This window comes from Oncorhynchus tshawytscha, linkage group LG02, assembly GCF_018296145.1.
Source record: "Oncorhynchus tshawytscha isolate Ot180627B linkage group LG02, Otsh_v2.0, whole genome shotgun sequence".
In the NCBI taxonomy this organism is placed as follows: domain Eukaryota; kingdom Metazoa; phylum Chordata; class Actinopteri; order Salmoniformes; family Salmonidae; genus Oncorhynchus; species Oncorhynchus tshawytscha.
In genome coordinates, this window is record NC_056430.1 from 40955645 (window position 1) to 40971266 (window position 15622).

The window sequence follows — 15622 nt, forward strand, 5'->3', positions numbered from 1 at the left end:
AGGTAGCCTTCCACAAGCTTCCCACAATAAGTTGGGTGAATTTTGGCCCATTCCTCCTTACAGAGCTGGTGTAACTGAGTCAAGTATGTGGGCCTCCTTGCTCACACACGCTTTTTCAGTTCTGCCAACACATTTTCTATAAGATTGAGGTCAGGGCTTTGTGATGGCCACTCCAATATCTTGACTTGGTTGTCCTTAAGCCATTTTGCCACAACTTTGGAAGTATGCTTGGGGTCATTGTCCATTTGAAAGAACCATTTGCGACCAAGCTTTAACTTCCTGACTGATGTCTTGAGATGTTGCTTCAATATATCCATATAATATTCCTCCCTCATGATGCCATCTATTTTGTGAAGTGCACCAGTCCCTCCTGCAGCAAAGCACACCACAACATGATGCTGCCACCCCCGTGCTTCATGGTTGGGATGGTATTCTTCGGCTTGCAAGCCTCCCCCTTTTTCCTCCAAACATAACGATGGTCATTATGGCCAAACAGTTCTATTTTTGTTTCATCAGACCAGAGGACATTTCTCCAAAAAGTACAATCTTTGTCCCCATGTGCAATGGCAAACCGTAGTCTGGCTTTTTTATGGCGGTTTGGAGTAGTGGCTTCTTCCTTGCTGAGCGGCCTTTCGATATAAGACTAGTTTTACTGTGGATATATATACTTTGTCCTGTTTCCTCCAGTATCTTCACAAGGTCCTTTGCTGTTGTTCTGGGATTGATTTGCACCACAGTACGTTCAACTCTGGGAGACAGAACGCATCTCCTTCCTGAGCCTTATGACAGCTGCGTGGTCCCATGGTGTTTATACTTGCGTACTATTGTACAGATGAACGTGGTACCTTTAGGCGTTTGGAAATTGCTCCCAAGGATGAACCAGACTTGTGGAGGTCTACAATTTGTTTTCTGAGGTCTTGGCTGATTTCTTTTGATTTTCCCATGATGTCAAGCAAAGAGGCACCGAGTTTGAAGGTAGGCATTTAAATACATCCACAGGTACACCTCCAATTGACTCAAATGATGTCAATTAGCCTATCAGAATCTTCTAAAGCCATGACGTCATTTTCTGGAATTTTCCAAGCTGTTTGAAGGCACAGTCGACTTACTGTATGTAAACTTCTGACCTACTGGAATTGTGATACAGTGAATTATAAGTGAAATAATCTGTGTGTAAACAATTGTTGGAAAAATAACTTGCGTCATGCACAAAGTAGATATCCTAACCGACTTGCCAAAACTATAGTTTGTTAACAAGAAATGTGTAGAGTGGTTGAAAAATGAGTTTTAATGACCCCAACCCAAGTGTATGTTAACTTCGGACTTCAACTGTATATCTCAATCACAGTAGTAATTGCCATAGCATTACATAATCTTTACTGGCAGGACATTAGAAGTAAAGTTAATAAGCATTCTAATCCAGATAGAGGCAGTTTTCCGGATACAGATTAAATCTAGTCCGGGACAACAAAAAAAGCAGGCTAAATGGAGAATCTCCATCGAAAGTGCTTTTTAGTCTGGTACTGGGTTTAATCTGTGTCTGGGACATAGGCCACTAATGTTTTACTCAACAGGAAGCTTGAGTTGGTGAATTATATTCGATTTTGTCAGTGAGACATTACCTAAATTGCGATGTTCAGTATGCAAATATTTATCAGACAGGATTAAACACACCTAAATAGCAGGGATAAAAATGTTCTGGGTGAACGGAGGTTGATGTGGACCATAGAGACTAATAGAGACTGTGCAGTATGTCAATGTAACTTTACAGTAACATGGTAAGCATGACTATGTGGTGCCTTCATGTAATAAAACAGAGTATTCGGGTCTTGTAAAAAGCATTTGTTGTGATTAAGTCAGTCAGCATGGTCAGTTCCTACATTTTATCAAGAGAATTTGAAAGCTAACCATTAGTGCCTATTTTTGACATATGTGCAAAGCAAAATGCAATTTGTATGTAGAAAGTCTATGTGGAGAAAATGGATTTGTCAAGAGTTACATGTAAGTCAAAGATGTCAGTCAGCCTGGTAGGTTTGTGTTAATGCTCGGAGAGAGGCTACAGCCTACAGTATGTCTTTGCTTTGTCATGCATGCAAACGGGAGAAACGTGCTAAATATTCTGTGCTTGCAAAAAGGGAGATGGGCAACATTTCATGTGAATGTACATGGTCAACGTACATATAGTTTATTGTACATGGTCAACGTACGTATAGTTTATCGTACATGGTCAACGTACATATAGTTTATTGTACATGGTCAACGTACGTATAGTTTATTGTACAGGGTCAACGTACATATAGTTTATTGTACATGGTCAACGTACGTATAGTTTATCGTACATGGTCAACGTACGTATAGTTTATTGTACAGGGTCAACGTACATATAGTTTATTGTACATGGTCAACGTACGTATAGTGTATTATACATGTCATGACAGAATGTCCTTCCAAAGCATTACGTTGAGGGAAGAAAAATAATTGGAGTTTTAAGTATGTCTAAATGAAAGAATTGATACAATTTGATAACGCGTGGTTGGTTGCTGTGTAATAAATGATCTCAATGATGGTCAGTCCAAACAAATCATTCAGTTGTTGCAAATTACCATCTCAGATATCAATTACATTTCCACCAAGGGCTCTGTTGAGTACACAACATATTATATCACATTGTGCATCAATTAAAGTAACTGAATGTACTTCAGCATGATTCTGCATGTTTATAAAATGCCAATATTAAACATGGTCTATGCAAGGCTCCGATTTGTTTTCTCGGCAGTAGAAAGGCCAAATGGCATCTGCAATATTTGAAATGAATATCAAACACTAGCACTTTTCACCTTAGAAAAGTTTAATGAACCTCTATGATAATATGGTACTGTGTGTGTGTAAGTTGATGGAATAACTTCAAGAAGCTATTTGTCATTGTTTAGCAATTAAATGTACCACTATGCATCTCTTCCTCTCAGTCTCTACTTCATTTCCATATAAATGCACAAGTCTGGATGTAGGGTCTACATTACCATACACTCAGTGTGTTGGGACTTGAAATGGCCACAGTGTACAGTGATCCTACTGAAACAGCACCGCTTCAATGAGGAAGGGTGAGGATTGCCCCCTATTGGCCAAATGCTGTTACCAGAACAATTCCCCCCCAAAAGGTCTATCCTAAGCAACCAATACATACAGAAGATATACTTTGAACAAATGTTATCATGTTATTGCAGAATTATTTATTCAAATAAATATGCAATGCATACATTTTTGTTTTTCCATATTATTATTATTTCACATAAATATTAAAACAGGATTTGTCCATGGTAGGGATGCCAAGGTTATAATGCTTTTTCTGTTTCGTCTAACCAACACAATATTACTTTCCTGATCCACTGTTCTAAACACTGTTTTCTGTCAGGGGTGACAATAGTGATACTCCAATTTATAATTTTCTGTGCTAACCCACTTTACTTTATAACGCTATATATACTGTGTGTATATCTAAATAATTTAACTTTATTGTGCCAGCTTGCAAGTCAAGAATTCACACCTCATATTAATAATAATCATAGTTATTAATATAGAATATTGAACATATATTATTTACAATCTCAAAAATGTACTGTGTGTGTCAGAGCTTAGGTTAAATTGTGAAAACTTATCTTGAAATATATAAAACTTTAGGGTTTAGACAAATATTTAGCAGATATAGAATAAAATTAATCTACTATGCTTTTTAGTTGTCTAAACACAAATGAACAACGCTACTCTAAGTTCTGATGAAAATCGAAAGGGAAACAGTCATGCAAGGTTATTACAGTCAATCATCCAAACATCTAATATTAAATGTCATTCTGTACAAGGAGATCATTCAGATTGTTTAGAAATTAAAATGATAGTTCACCCCCCCCAAATCAAAGTTTGTCAGATGTTTTCATAACTCCAAAAAAGGTGAGCCATATTCCGCACTCGCTATATATATTGCATTAGGAGAACTCTAGAAACAACAAATGGTATGGAATAGAGACTACACTAATCTTCAATTTCTATAACCAGACCATTATTGAAATATGAAAAAGTCTCATAAAAACTTGGATGATTTGGGGGTAAACTATCCCTTTAAGTGCTGAGCAAGAAACAAGCATACAGATCCAAAGATAGTTCATTCTCAATTACATTTAGACTTATAGAAAAGGATACACTAAGATTAGTTGTCGCATAATGTCAAAAGTACACAGCATTGCTATCTCTATGTATTTCCATGGTGACTCACACCGTCAGGTGTCTCACGATGGCTTGTCACCTTCTTTCTTCAGGCGGCTGCGGAGGAAAACAACAACAACACAATATTAATGTCAGTGCAATAGCTCATCAATAAACCAAGATCCTAATTTCGTCGAGGGATTGAAGACTTCTCAATAAATGCATAAATGAAAGCGCTGTGGTTCAGCTAAACTGTTGTTGTTGGTTGTTTTTTGAGGTGGTAATCACCTCACCTGTAGTAATCCTCCTGCCCGGGCAGAGGCCCCCCATGTTGTAGGTGGTGGTGTCCATGCAGCCACTGCTGCTCCATGGCCAGCCTCTGCAGCTCTGCTGACTGGGCGTGCATGGCCTGGAGCTGGTGGGCTGCAGACATCTGTGGGATGGGGCCCTGAAGCTCACGGGGGTACCCTGCTCCTGCAACAGCGGCATAGGCTGTTTGGATGTTGATCAAGGGACACAAAACCTCAGAGTGAGTCTCAGCCAATTCACAATAACACAGAAATATAGACTAAATACAGTGAACTGAATGTGTGCGTTCCCATATAAAACAGTGAAGGTTGAGGTTCCTCACCAAACAGTGGGTGTCGCAGCATGTCATGGTCGTGGGGCAGGTCGTTGAGCAGAGGGTTGGGGATGGGGCCTCCGGGGAAGGGGAAGCGGGCCAGGCGGGGCCCTGGAGCCAGGGGATCCAGAGGGTGGGGGCCATTACCTGGGTGACAGTAACACACATCATCTAATGAAGCAGGAGAACAAACAGTATATAAATTAACACATATCACATACATCAGTTAACATAGGGCAGGGGGGGGTGAACAATACACGCATACCAACTGATAACTACACTGGTAGACAGATACAGTAATAGTGAGGAGAAGCATCCTCTCTCAACAATAAATAAGACTACCAAACAACATTAAATAAGAATGTTTATTTTATTTTAATGAAGATAGCTACCTTGTAGCAGAGATTGGTCCTTAAGCTTCACTCACCATAGATGTGGAACAACTATTACCACTTAATTATTTTTTTAATAAAAACATTTAAATCGGATTTTATTGTTTTAGAAGACAGAACTAAAACAATAATCAATTTGTGAATATGCAGCACACATATGTACACACATATCCTGAAGATGAAACAAAAACAAAAAAAACATACAAGTGCCCTTACCCTCACCTTGGTTGAGCGGGTCCTGCTGGTGCAGGTGCAGGTGTGAGTGGATGTGGGAGTGCTGGTGGTGATGCGGCGTCACGTTCAGCATTTGCAGCCTGGCGGCCGGGTCATTCGCCACAGACGCCATCCTCTCTGCGTGGAGCCTCTCGGCAGTCAGCCGCTCAGCGTAGCTCAGCTCCGGACGCATCTGGGGCCCGGCCAGGGCCAGCGCCTGTCTCTCCCTCTCCAGGTGGTTCTGCATGGCCGGGTGGAAGTGGCCAAAGGGGTGGTGGGGCGGCCCAGCGATGTGGGGCAGGGCCAGGGCTCCATGTCGGGCAAAGTGCTCCATGGGGTTGGCTGATGGATGCATGGTCTCCATTTCCGGGGGTTTGACCTCAAAGCCGGGCTTCATCCTCTCGCGGAGCTCCCTCTCTCGGAGGTTACGGAGCTCCCTCTCTCGCATGCTGGGGTCGGCGGCGTACAGGCCGGGCATGTGGTAGGCCAGCAGTGGGTCCCCGGGGGACAGGGACACGAAGAAGGGGTGGTTGCGGTTGGTGGGGGACATGACGTGGGGTCGGGCGTACTCACTAAGGGTGCGCAGGGCCGGGGTGTCGGGGCCGATGTAAGGGGGGACTGCCGCCACGCTGGTGGGGGGCTGCTCGAAGGAGGAACGCATGTGGACCTGGCCGATCATCTGGACATCACTCATACGGCTGTCGTGGGACGAGCTGGACGCTCTCTGGAAGAGGGAACATTAAGGTGGTTAAAATTTGCGAGAAAACAATGTATAGAGCCCTACATCATTAACTGATTACATTGTTTTACTATGTAATGATATCATTGCTGAGATAGATGGTAAGGCATGTCAGTTTCAAAAAGGAAATGATAGGCTCTGCTCCTTCATGTAGCTCAGTGCCAGAGCAGTGAGCACAATATGCTCTATCAAATCCCTTGGAAGAAGAAACACAGAAATCAGACAGGCAGAGGCTGGGGGGAGGATCAGAAAACAGCAAGCATAGCGAGTAACAGCAGCGCGGCAGCAAGAGACACCAGCGCATGCGTGCGCCTGACATCGAGGAAGCATGCGTAGAATTGGTCGACTTAAATAGACCACATGTAAATAAGAGTGCGAATCCAACTGGTGCAATATCCACTGATGCCACCACACTCGGGTTTCCCTTCTGAACGGGCCACAATTTATTCATGTGAAAGAAAACAAACAAGGAATAGAGGGAAGACCACAGCATATTACTCACAGAATTTTTCTCTTCCTGCCTCTCTCGTTCCCTCTCCCGCTCTCTCTCCCTGTCCTTCTCCCTCTCCCTCTCTCGGGCGTTGTGTTCAGCCTCTCTCTTGGATCTCAACACAGCCTCCTCTCTCTTCTTGGCCAGCTTGGATGAGGCCAGAGGGGTGAAGAACAGGTCTGTTCTGGAACACGAGTTGTAGCCACGGTCCAGGTGTTTGATAAACCTGAAAAGAAAAACAATGGACGTGTATCAAAACAGCATATTTAGAAATCACACAACATTACGTTTGAGAATGTAGTAAACTCAGATGAACAACATCTGTTATACATCGAGAAACACAACACCATAAGATGGTCAACAATATGGCCACAATTAAATCTGTAAAGGAGACCTATTCTATAAGACCATCATGAGCGATGTCATGCAGTAAGTACCGTGCTGATTGGCTGGCGTGGCTGGCGATGTCGACAACCGAAGGTTCTGGCGAGGGACTTCTAGGTGGAGGGGGCGGGCTCTCAGGCTCACACTCATCCAATGGCTCTTCTTTAATCTGGACATGTGACCCTCCCATGCCAATGGGGTTTCCGGGTGAGGGTCGCAGGGGCATGGAGGAGAAGGAGGGCTGGAGACCAGGGACTGGACCCATGGTAGAGGGAGCAGAGGGGACAGGGTGCAAGGCTGAGGGGCCAGAGGAGGGCAGGGTGGAGTGGGAGTGACTGCCTCTGCCATGGAGGTTCTGCAGCTGAGTGAGCACGGGAGGTTGGGGTGGGAGTCCCTGCTGCATGGGTAGGGACTGTGGCATGAGCTGGAGGGGGGGTGGAGGGGCACCGGGAGGGTGCTGGTTGGGCAGGGAGTTGAGGGGCTTCAGTGCTGGCGGTGGGGGCAGGTTGGACGGCATCTGGGGGAAAGGGGGAGCAGAGGAGAGGTGCGGTGGCTGCTGCTTGTGCGATGGTGGAATGGGTGTGGTTGGGGGTGGTTTGATTTGGGGCCCAGAAGTAAGGGGGATCGCCTGGGAGAAAGGAGGTTCCCTGGGTATGTGAGGAGGGGGGTCGCTGGGGGCGGGGGCCCTGGGTGGGAGCACCATGGAGGGGCAGGGTGGGAGGAAGAGGACCCTGGAACACAGGAGATGGAGGATGAAGGGCCTGTCCCAGTGGTGGAGGGAGGGGTGATGGGCCAGAGATGGGGTGTGAGGAGGGGGGTGGGGGTTGGCTGTGTGTTGGGCCTGACTCATAGCCAGCTGACTGACCAGCCTGAGCAGGCTGGGGGGGCTCTGGGGAGTGGGGTACCTGGGCCTGTACCTGGCCAGGCTCTGCAGAGGGAGAGGTGCCCCGGGGGGGCAGGAATGTGGTCGAGACTGCAGCCTGCACTGGAGGAACAGTTGGTGCGGTCTGTGTTACAGCCAGGGCAGCAGCAGCAGGGGCACTGATGGTCTCTGCTGCCGCCTGGTGGGCACCCTGGGGCTGCTGGACAGAGGAGTCGGAGTCGCTCTCATTGCCCTCGTTGCCCTGGTGAGGGCTGGGGATGCTGGGGGAGGAGGAGCGGTTGTCCTGGTCGATGTCTTTGGTGTCGCTGCTGCCGTCGTCTTGGGCACTGCGGCTGTCTGAGCAGCTCTCCTCCTCCACCCCCTCTGGCTCAGCCTCTCCATCGCCCTCTGACCGGCACTCCACCTGTTCACCCTGAGAGGAATGACACACGGTTAGAATTTTCGATGAGGGGAGTTAATGTTAAATGAAAAGAGGCAGTGGATAGTTCCAGGCACACCCAACAATGTAGCTCAGCGCAGGAAGATAAGACATTAACCGAAGAATAATGAGGAAACAAAAGCATTTCTGAGAGCTGGTTTTGTACATTTTTGCTTCTCACTGATCTTGAACCTGTTCGCGGTCATCGCCTCGCTACCGTCTTAGTCTCCGTCTCACCTGCTGTGTTTTCGTCCTTTTAGTTGCTGTTCTCTCAGGCTCCTCTGGGTCCTGGGCTGCACTCTCCCTGGAACGTTTAGTACTCTTTGGTAGGGGCACCTCTTCCTTGATCTTCTGTTGGATGGAAGGAATAGAATTCTTTTATTCAATTCAGTTCTACGGTGTACGTACAACACAGTCAAAAGTCAAAAGTCTTCGGACGAAGAGGAAGCTCTGGTCTGAATAGCAGATATACAACTAGACATTTGTTAAGATATGAAGTGTACTTTCAATTCACAAATGTGCCATTACAGTGAATACATATATCCCTGACTTAAAAAAGAAAAGATTAAAAAAAGAAACATGTACCTTGCCAGGCTTCTTTGTGGAGTCAGTCTTGTCTGAGCCGGAGCTTCTGGATGTGTTGGAGGTGGAGCTAGCTCCACTGGGTGCAGGAGACGGATGGCTACTGGACTGCTGGTCTTCACTGGTAGGAGAGCCTGTCCGCCTCTTGTGGCCACTTCTTAGTGAAGACAACTAGAGAGAGATACAACGGAGTAAGTACTGAAAGAGAGAATGATTGTAACAACAACAGACAAAGATCTGGACGGTACTGACTGAGACAAATTAGTGAGGGTGGCAGGGGAGATATCCACTAGACGGGGCTAAGATGGGAGGCTCTCCGCCTTACCGGTGCTCTGCTGCGTCGCGTCCTCATGCCGTGCTTCCCGTTGCCCTCCTCTTCCTCTTTGACAGGTTTGAACATGAATGGAGGGTCAGCAGGCTTGGGGCCGGGCGGCAGGCGGCCATGTTTGTTGTAGAAGGTCCGACAGGTGGTACACAAGAGGATGTTATCTCTGCCGCCGTGCTGCCAGTCCTTAGAGGCTGAAATTAAGTCCCAGTGCAGTCAAAAAAAGGGAATTTCCTGTGTGTGTGTGTGTGTCTGTATGTATGTATATACACTGCTCAAAAAAAATAAAGGGAACACTTAAACAACACAATGTAACTCCAAGTCAATCACACTTCTGTGAAATCAGACTGTCCACTTAGGAAGCAACACTGATTGACAATACATTTCACATGCTGTTGTGCAAATGGAATAGACAACAGGTGGAAATTATAGGCAATTAGCAAGACACCTCCAATAAAGGAGTGGTTCTGCAGGTCGTGACCACAGACCACTTCTCAGTTCCTATGCTTCCTGGCTGATGTTTTGGTCACTTTTGAATGCTGGCGGTGCTTTCACTCTAGTGGTAGCATGAGACGGAGTCTACAACCCACACAAGTGGCTCAGGTAGTGCAGCTCATCCAGGATGGGACATCAATGCGAGCTGTGGCAAGAAGGTTTGCTGTGTCTGTCAGCGTAGTGTCCAGAGCATGGATGCGCTACCAGGAGACAGGCCAGAACATCAGGAGACGTGGAGGAGGCCGTAGGAGGGCAACAACCCAGCAGCAGGACCGCTACCTCCGCCTTTGTGCAAGGAGGAGCACTGCCAGAACCCTGCAAAATGACCTCCAGCAGGCCACAAATGTGCATGTGTCTGCTCAAACGGTCAGAAACAGACTCCACGAGGGTGGTATGAGGGCCCAACATCCACAGGTGGGGGTTGTGCTTACAGCCCAACACCGTGCAGGACGTTTGGCATTTGCCAGAGAACACCAAGATTGGCAAATTCGCCACTGGCGCCCTGTGCTTTTCACAGATAAAAGCAGGTTCACACTGAGCACATGTGACAGACGTGACAGAGTCTGGAGACGCCGTGGAGAACGCAACATCCTCCAGCATGACCGGTTTGGCGGTGAGTCAGTCATGGTGTGGGGTGGCATTTCTTTGGGGGGCCGCACAGCCCTCCATGTGCTCGCCATAGGTAGCCTGACTGCCATTAGGTACCGAGATGAGATCCTCAGACCCCTTGTGAGACCATATGCTGGTGCGGTTGGCCCTGGGTTCCTCCTAATGCAAAACAATGCTAGACCTCATGTGGCTGGAGTGTGTCAGCAGTTCCTGCAAGAGGAAGGCATTGATGCTATGGACTGGCCCGCCCGTTCCCCAGACCTGAATCCAATTGAGCACATCTGGGACATCATGTCTCGCTCCATCCACCACAGACTGTCCAGGAGTTGGCGGATGCTTTAGTCCAGGTCTGGGAGGAGATCCCTCAGGAGACCATCCGTCACCTCATCAGGAGCATGCCCAGGCGTTGTAGGGAGGCCATACAGGCACGTGGAGGCCACACACACTACTGAGCCTCATTTTGACTTGTTTTAAGGAAATTACATCAAAGTTGGATCAGCCTGTAGTGTGGTTTTCCACTTTAATTTTGAGTGTGACTCCAAATCCAGACCTCCATGGGTTGATAAATTTGATTTCCATTGATAATTTTTGTGTGATTTTGTTGTCAGCACATTCAACTATGTAAAGAAAAAAGTATTTAATAAGAATATTTAATTCATTCAGATCTAGGATGTGTTATTTTAGTGTTCCCTTTATTTTTTGGAGCAGTGTATATATATTTCCACACTATGAGGTTGGAATAATACTGTGAAATTGTGGAAATTATGATAATGCCTTTTCGTACACATTTTAGCCTGTTTTGGTGGGATGGAGTTTTAGCCTGCCTGATGATAAGATTTCATACTGAGATCAAAACAGCTGCATTGGACCTTTAAAAAATGTAATTTAATTTGATCAACGGTATTGATCCCGAAAGGAGAAATTGGATTTGGCAGCTACATAGTACACAGACACACAATGCATAAGAACCCATTGACCTGAGCGCTGGTGGAGCAAGTACGATACGTGACATCAATGCAAGCTAATAGAATCAATGGGGGAATAACATTGTTGTGTTCTCTGAAGAGAAATGGAGAGAGTTCAGTTGTACTCACTGGTAGTAGCACAGTGTCCACAGGTGCCCTGCTCGCTGTCTTCACTGTCCAGATCGTCCTCACTGGCCGAACTCACGTCCACTGCAGGAGAGAGAAGAGATCAGATTAAAGACTATACCCACTCCTATTCATTTGGATCTTATTGTGTTGTCTACAGTTACTGGACTAGAAGATAGACTAACGGCCTGCCATAAAATCAGCTAAATCTTAGGGGAATTGATCCTCCCCGGCACTCACATGATTGGGCCCGGGAGGGGGTATTCACAGTGGCAAGGGCGGCGCGAGTCTTGGCCTTGCGTGAGGATGGCTGTCTACGGTGCTGACGGTAGGGCCGGGTGCCTGCAGCCTCGGGCGTTTTTTTCCAGTGGTAGTAGAATGTGATCAACTCACCCTGCCAACAACACAACACACATGATTTTGAGGAGGGGCACAGATTGCAGATTCCAATGAAGATACTGACTTGCATCTCAAACAGTTAGGTCTGTTGATTGTGTGTATAGTTATGTCTAGACAGACATGAGAGGCAGTATGATAGTAAAATATATTACACCCGATGTTTTCATTTACCGTCTTCTTGTTGGGCAGCAGCTCTTTGCGAATCCTGAAGAAATGTTTACCGTACTGTCTCAAACCTTTGATAAACCGCTTCTGTTGATTGTAAAAAGATTGTTGTGGAAGCAAAACAAAGTCAACATAGTTCCCAAACATTTGTCTTGTGCAATATACCATGCAGTGTAAACGTGTTTCGTAATGTTGCACTGTTGTCTATGTTATACAATGGCCATAATTCATATTGAACATGCATAGCATTGTTGCTTGGAGTAACCCGATGCAACCACAGAACAGCCCTAACAGCACATAGGGCCATATACTGTCTTGAAATTTGAGCGCTTAACTCAAATATCTGCGCTGACATCAAGGACTGATTTATGCAAAAGTCTGAGCTGCAACGCTCATCTCAACTCTAAATCGGGTCCATAGTGTCTAAAGTTAAACATTGTCTTTGCACCTGAAGTAAGCATGGTGCAAGCTGCCTTACCACGTCATCTTCTGACCAACATTTCTCAATAAGTTTGGGCACGGGTTTCTTCACTAGGCGCTGCAGAGCTTTAGCCGCGTCATAGCGGCTGGCGTGTAACTGTAAAGGGAGACAAAGGAACACAGAGCTCCTGAGAAGGGTTACAGATCTTATTCGTAGCAATATATTGTTCACACAATTGTACACAGGATATTTTTTTTCCATTTTTTTTTCTCTACCATATTTTTCAGAAAAACCACAAATTACATTTAAAAAGAAAAAGGAGAAAAAATGAAGACAGGTGAAAATTAAGTGATCTTATTGTTCCATTTCATATTCCCATTTAGATGCAGCAAAGTTATCCTGCTGACCATGTTTAAAGCGTTGAGTGTGGTATCGTCACGAGAGGCCGCCAAACAACCATCCTCTGTGGATCCTCCATCACACATTCCTGCAAACGCTGCCATGCTCCTTCAATCAGGAAGAGGCAGGAAATATAAATAAATTAGGAGGGCTGTGCAGTCAGTCAGGATGACAAGAATGAAAAGCATTGTACACTACAGACCCCTACAGAAGTGTTTTTAAATGACATTATCTTTAACAATAATGACCTGACAGGCTAGCTCGAAGAACTCTGATAGGACAAGTCTTTGGACTAAATGACAACTAAAAACCAGTAGCAGTCACACTTTCTTGATATGCTCACCAATCTGAAACAATTGTTCTTTCTGCACACAACTTCATGACCATAGTAATGCACATCCCTCTCACCACCAGTGTTATGCAACGCTGACAGATACCAAGGTTTTGAATGCATCCCACCAGTCTTTACATCTGGCAGGAATCGTATGCACCATTCATCACACAAGAGATACAGTATGAGTGTAGCCTGGTCCCAGACCTATTTTGCTGTATAGCCAACAACAACAAGAGTTGGATATACAGCAAAAACAGATCTGGGACCAGGCTAAATTGAGTGCTGCTGAGTTGACACTAACCTGGCAGCTCTGAGGTACATGAGGAGGTCACAATCATTGACCCCTGGCATCCACACCAACTCTTCATTCTCTGTCTGGGTCTGCACACCAAGCACAGGGCGTGGTTGCAGCTCAGGGAGCTTGGCCTGCATACACACAAATAATACAGACAGGTACCATGTTATTCTCACCGTCACAGACAGTTTATTACAATGATATGACTTTTGCACCATGTAATTCACAAATACGGGAAAATATACGACAGGTTATGACCGTGAGATAGTTTATGATGACACACTGTATGAATCAAGTAGCTCACAGATTTTGCAACAGAGATGGTCAAAGACATAGCGGTACTGCTAAGGTCTCGTATGGGCAATACAGACTAGACAGTGACATCCTGCCTACAGGGGTTTGTTGGACTATTACCTGATGACTTGATCCCACTCTGATCTCCCCCTGTGTGCTGTTCAAGCTCCTGGAAATAGGGATAATTCAGTTATAACATAAGTTACATATAGCATTACATTTTTATATTATTACGTTATTGTAGATTTCATTACATTAACTAGCCTTTCATTGTATAATATTTGCAACTGATAATATGAACAGAAAGGAACCAAGATAAATATTTTTTGGACAATGCAATGCAAGAAACACAAGTCTTTTTATTTGTTGTTGCATCAAGTCAACTTGACACAATTTCATCAACTGTATTATTAATCAAGTAAACACTGTAAGGCCAGTAGGTAGCCCAGCAGCTAAGGAGTTGGAGCATTAGCTGGTTGCTGGTTTGAAGCCCGGGCCGGGCACTGGAAATTAAGGGCGGATTTGATCTGGCAACTGGAGAGCTGCTGGGTTCAGTTTAACAACAATCCCCTATGGTTGGGCCCTTAACCCCACAACATGCTCTTCATCCAGGGGTGCTACACTGCAGCTTGATCCTGTGCTCTTCTCAACTGTGTGCAATCAAATTTCGGTTGTCTGGTGTAACATATGGATAATAAGGTTGTATTGGATTTTAATGTTTATTGCTATTCAATTCATGTTCTGTTCTAAAACAGAAAGAGAACTAGGTCTACTGCTAGATACCTCCCTTTTTATGACATAGTAATGCATGTGTTGTTTATATGCAACAGTGATTATGCATATTTAACACAAATCACAGGGCAAATATGCTATATGAGTAGTGGCAATACTTTAATCCCTATTCTAAATATCAGAATATTACCGTTTTAAAATTGCATTTCAATTGGGCAGTGCTTTCCTTTAATCCCGCCCATCCATCCGTAAGAGCCAATCTGAGTGCGGGTATTACGTTCCCGCCTCCAAGCATTACATAAACGAGACTCGTCTCGAGGCCCTTGCAAACATATCAATCACACATTGACATCTTTCTACAAATTGTCAACAAGCATTTATTGCTTTCGAGCGTATAACGCATATTTTAGATTTGAAATAAATCAACCTCATGTCGTCAACGCGTCTTTTTACGTGGCACGACAAGTCTCGCAAAATGGAGTATTGATATAACCTAGCTACATACTCTTTTCCAATGTGTAGCTAGCCACCCATCTTTACAGGGAGCAGAAAATCGACAGAAACCACAGCAACTCTGTCACAGTTGATTTGACACATACCGGTATGACACTAAAGTCCAAAATTCACTAACGTAATAATATATTTTGTCCGTACGGTAGCTAGCTTGTTAGCTTTACATAGATTAGGCTAACAACTCCATCGCGACAATTGCAATTCCCAAGTATGTCATAAAAATGGCAATGTAAACATTACAATACAAGATGTTCGCGTCCAAAAACATATACATTTAACGAGGCAACTCGAATACCTTCTCGGACTGAACAAGTCGTCCATGTCGGAGGCTTGTGTCGTTTTTATGTTGACACTGCCAGCGTAGTGGTCGATACAAACTATGCAATTCCTCTATTTCATAGCTACTACTCAAAATGGAGGCTACGAGGAGTCGATTTTATTCCTACCACTAAGCTGTGCAATGACCTCAGCCCCCACACGCAGCCTTCAAAGTTCCTTTCTCTGTAGACATAACTGAGCATGTGCCGCGGTCCCTAATACGATCATCCACTTGATGCCCACAGAGCCGTGCCCCTTTTAGAGCAACGACGCAAAAAAAATACAGAAGATCAAACGTATAAAATATAATTC

At 45.0% G+C, this 15622-nt stretch overlaps 1 protein-coding gene across 1 annotated transcript; it reads right to left on the reverse strand.

Moving 5' to 3' along the window:
• Window positions 1–2202: 2202 nt before the first annotated feature.
• Window positions 2203–15476, reverse strand: rereb (arginine-glutamic acid dipeptide (RE) repeats b). Its single transcript, XM_024374362.2, is given in 18 exon segments — window positions 2203–4314; window positions 4491–4689; window positions 4829–4966; window positions 5428–6148; window positions 6666–6879; window positions 7091–7752; window positions 7754–8332; window positions 8576–8689; window positions 8924–9091; window positions 9246–9439; window positions 11444–11524; window positions 11681–11834; window positions 12011–12091; window positions 12483–12581; window positions 12833–12932; window positions 13460–13584; window positions 13868–13916; window positions 15288–15476. Coding segments are annotated over 18 exon segments (3738 nt in total). The 5' UTR covers window positions 15314–15476; the 3' UTR covers window positions 2203–4280.
• Window positions 15477–15622: the final 146 nt, after the last annotated feature.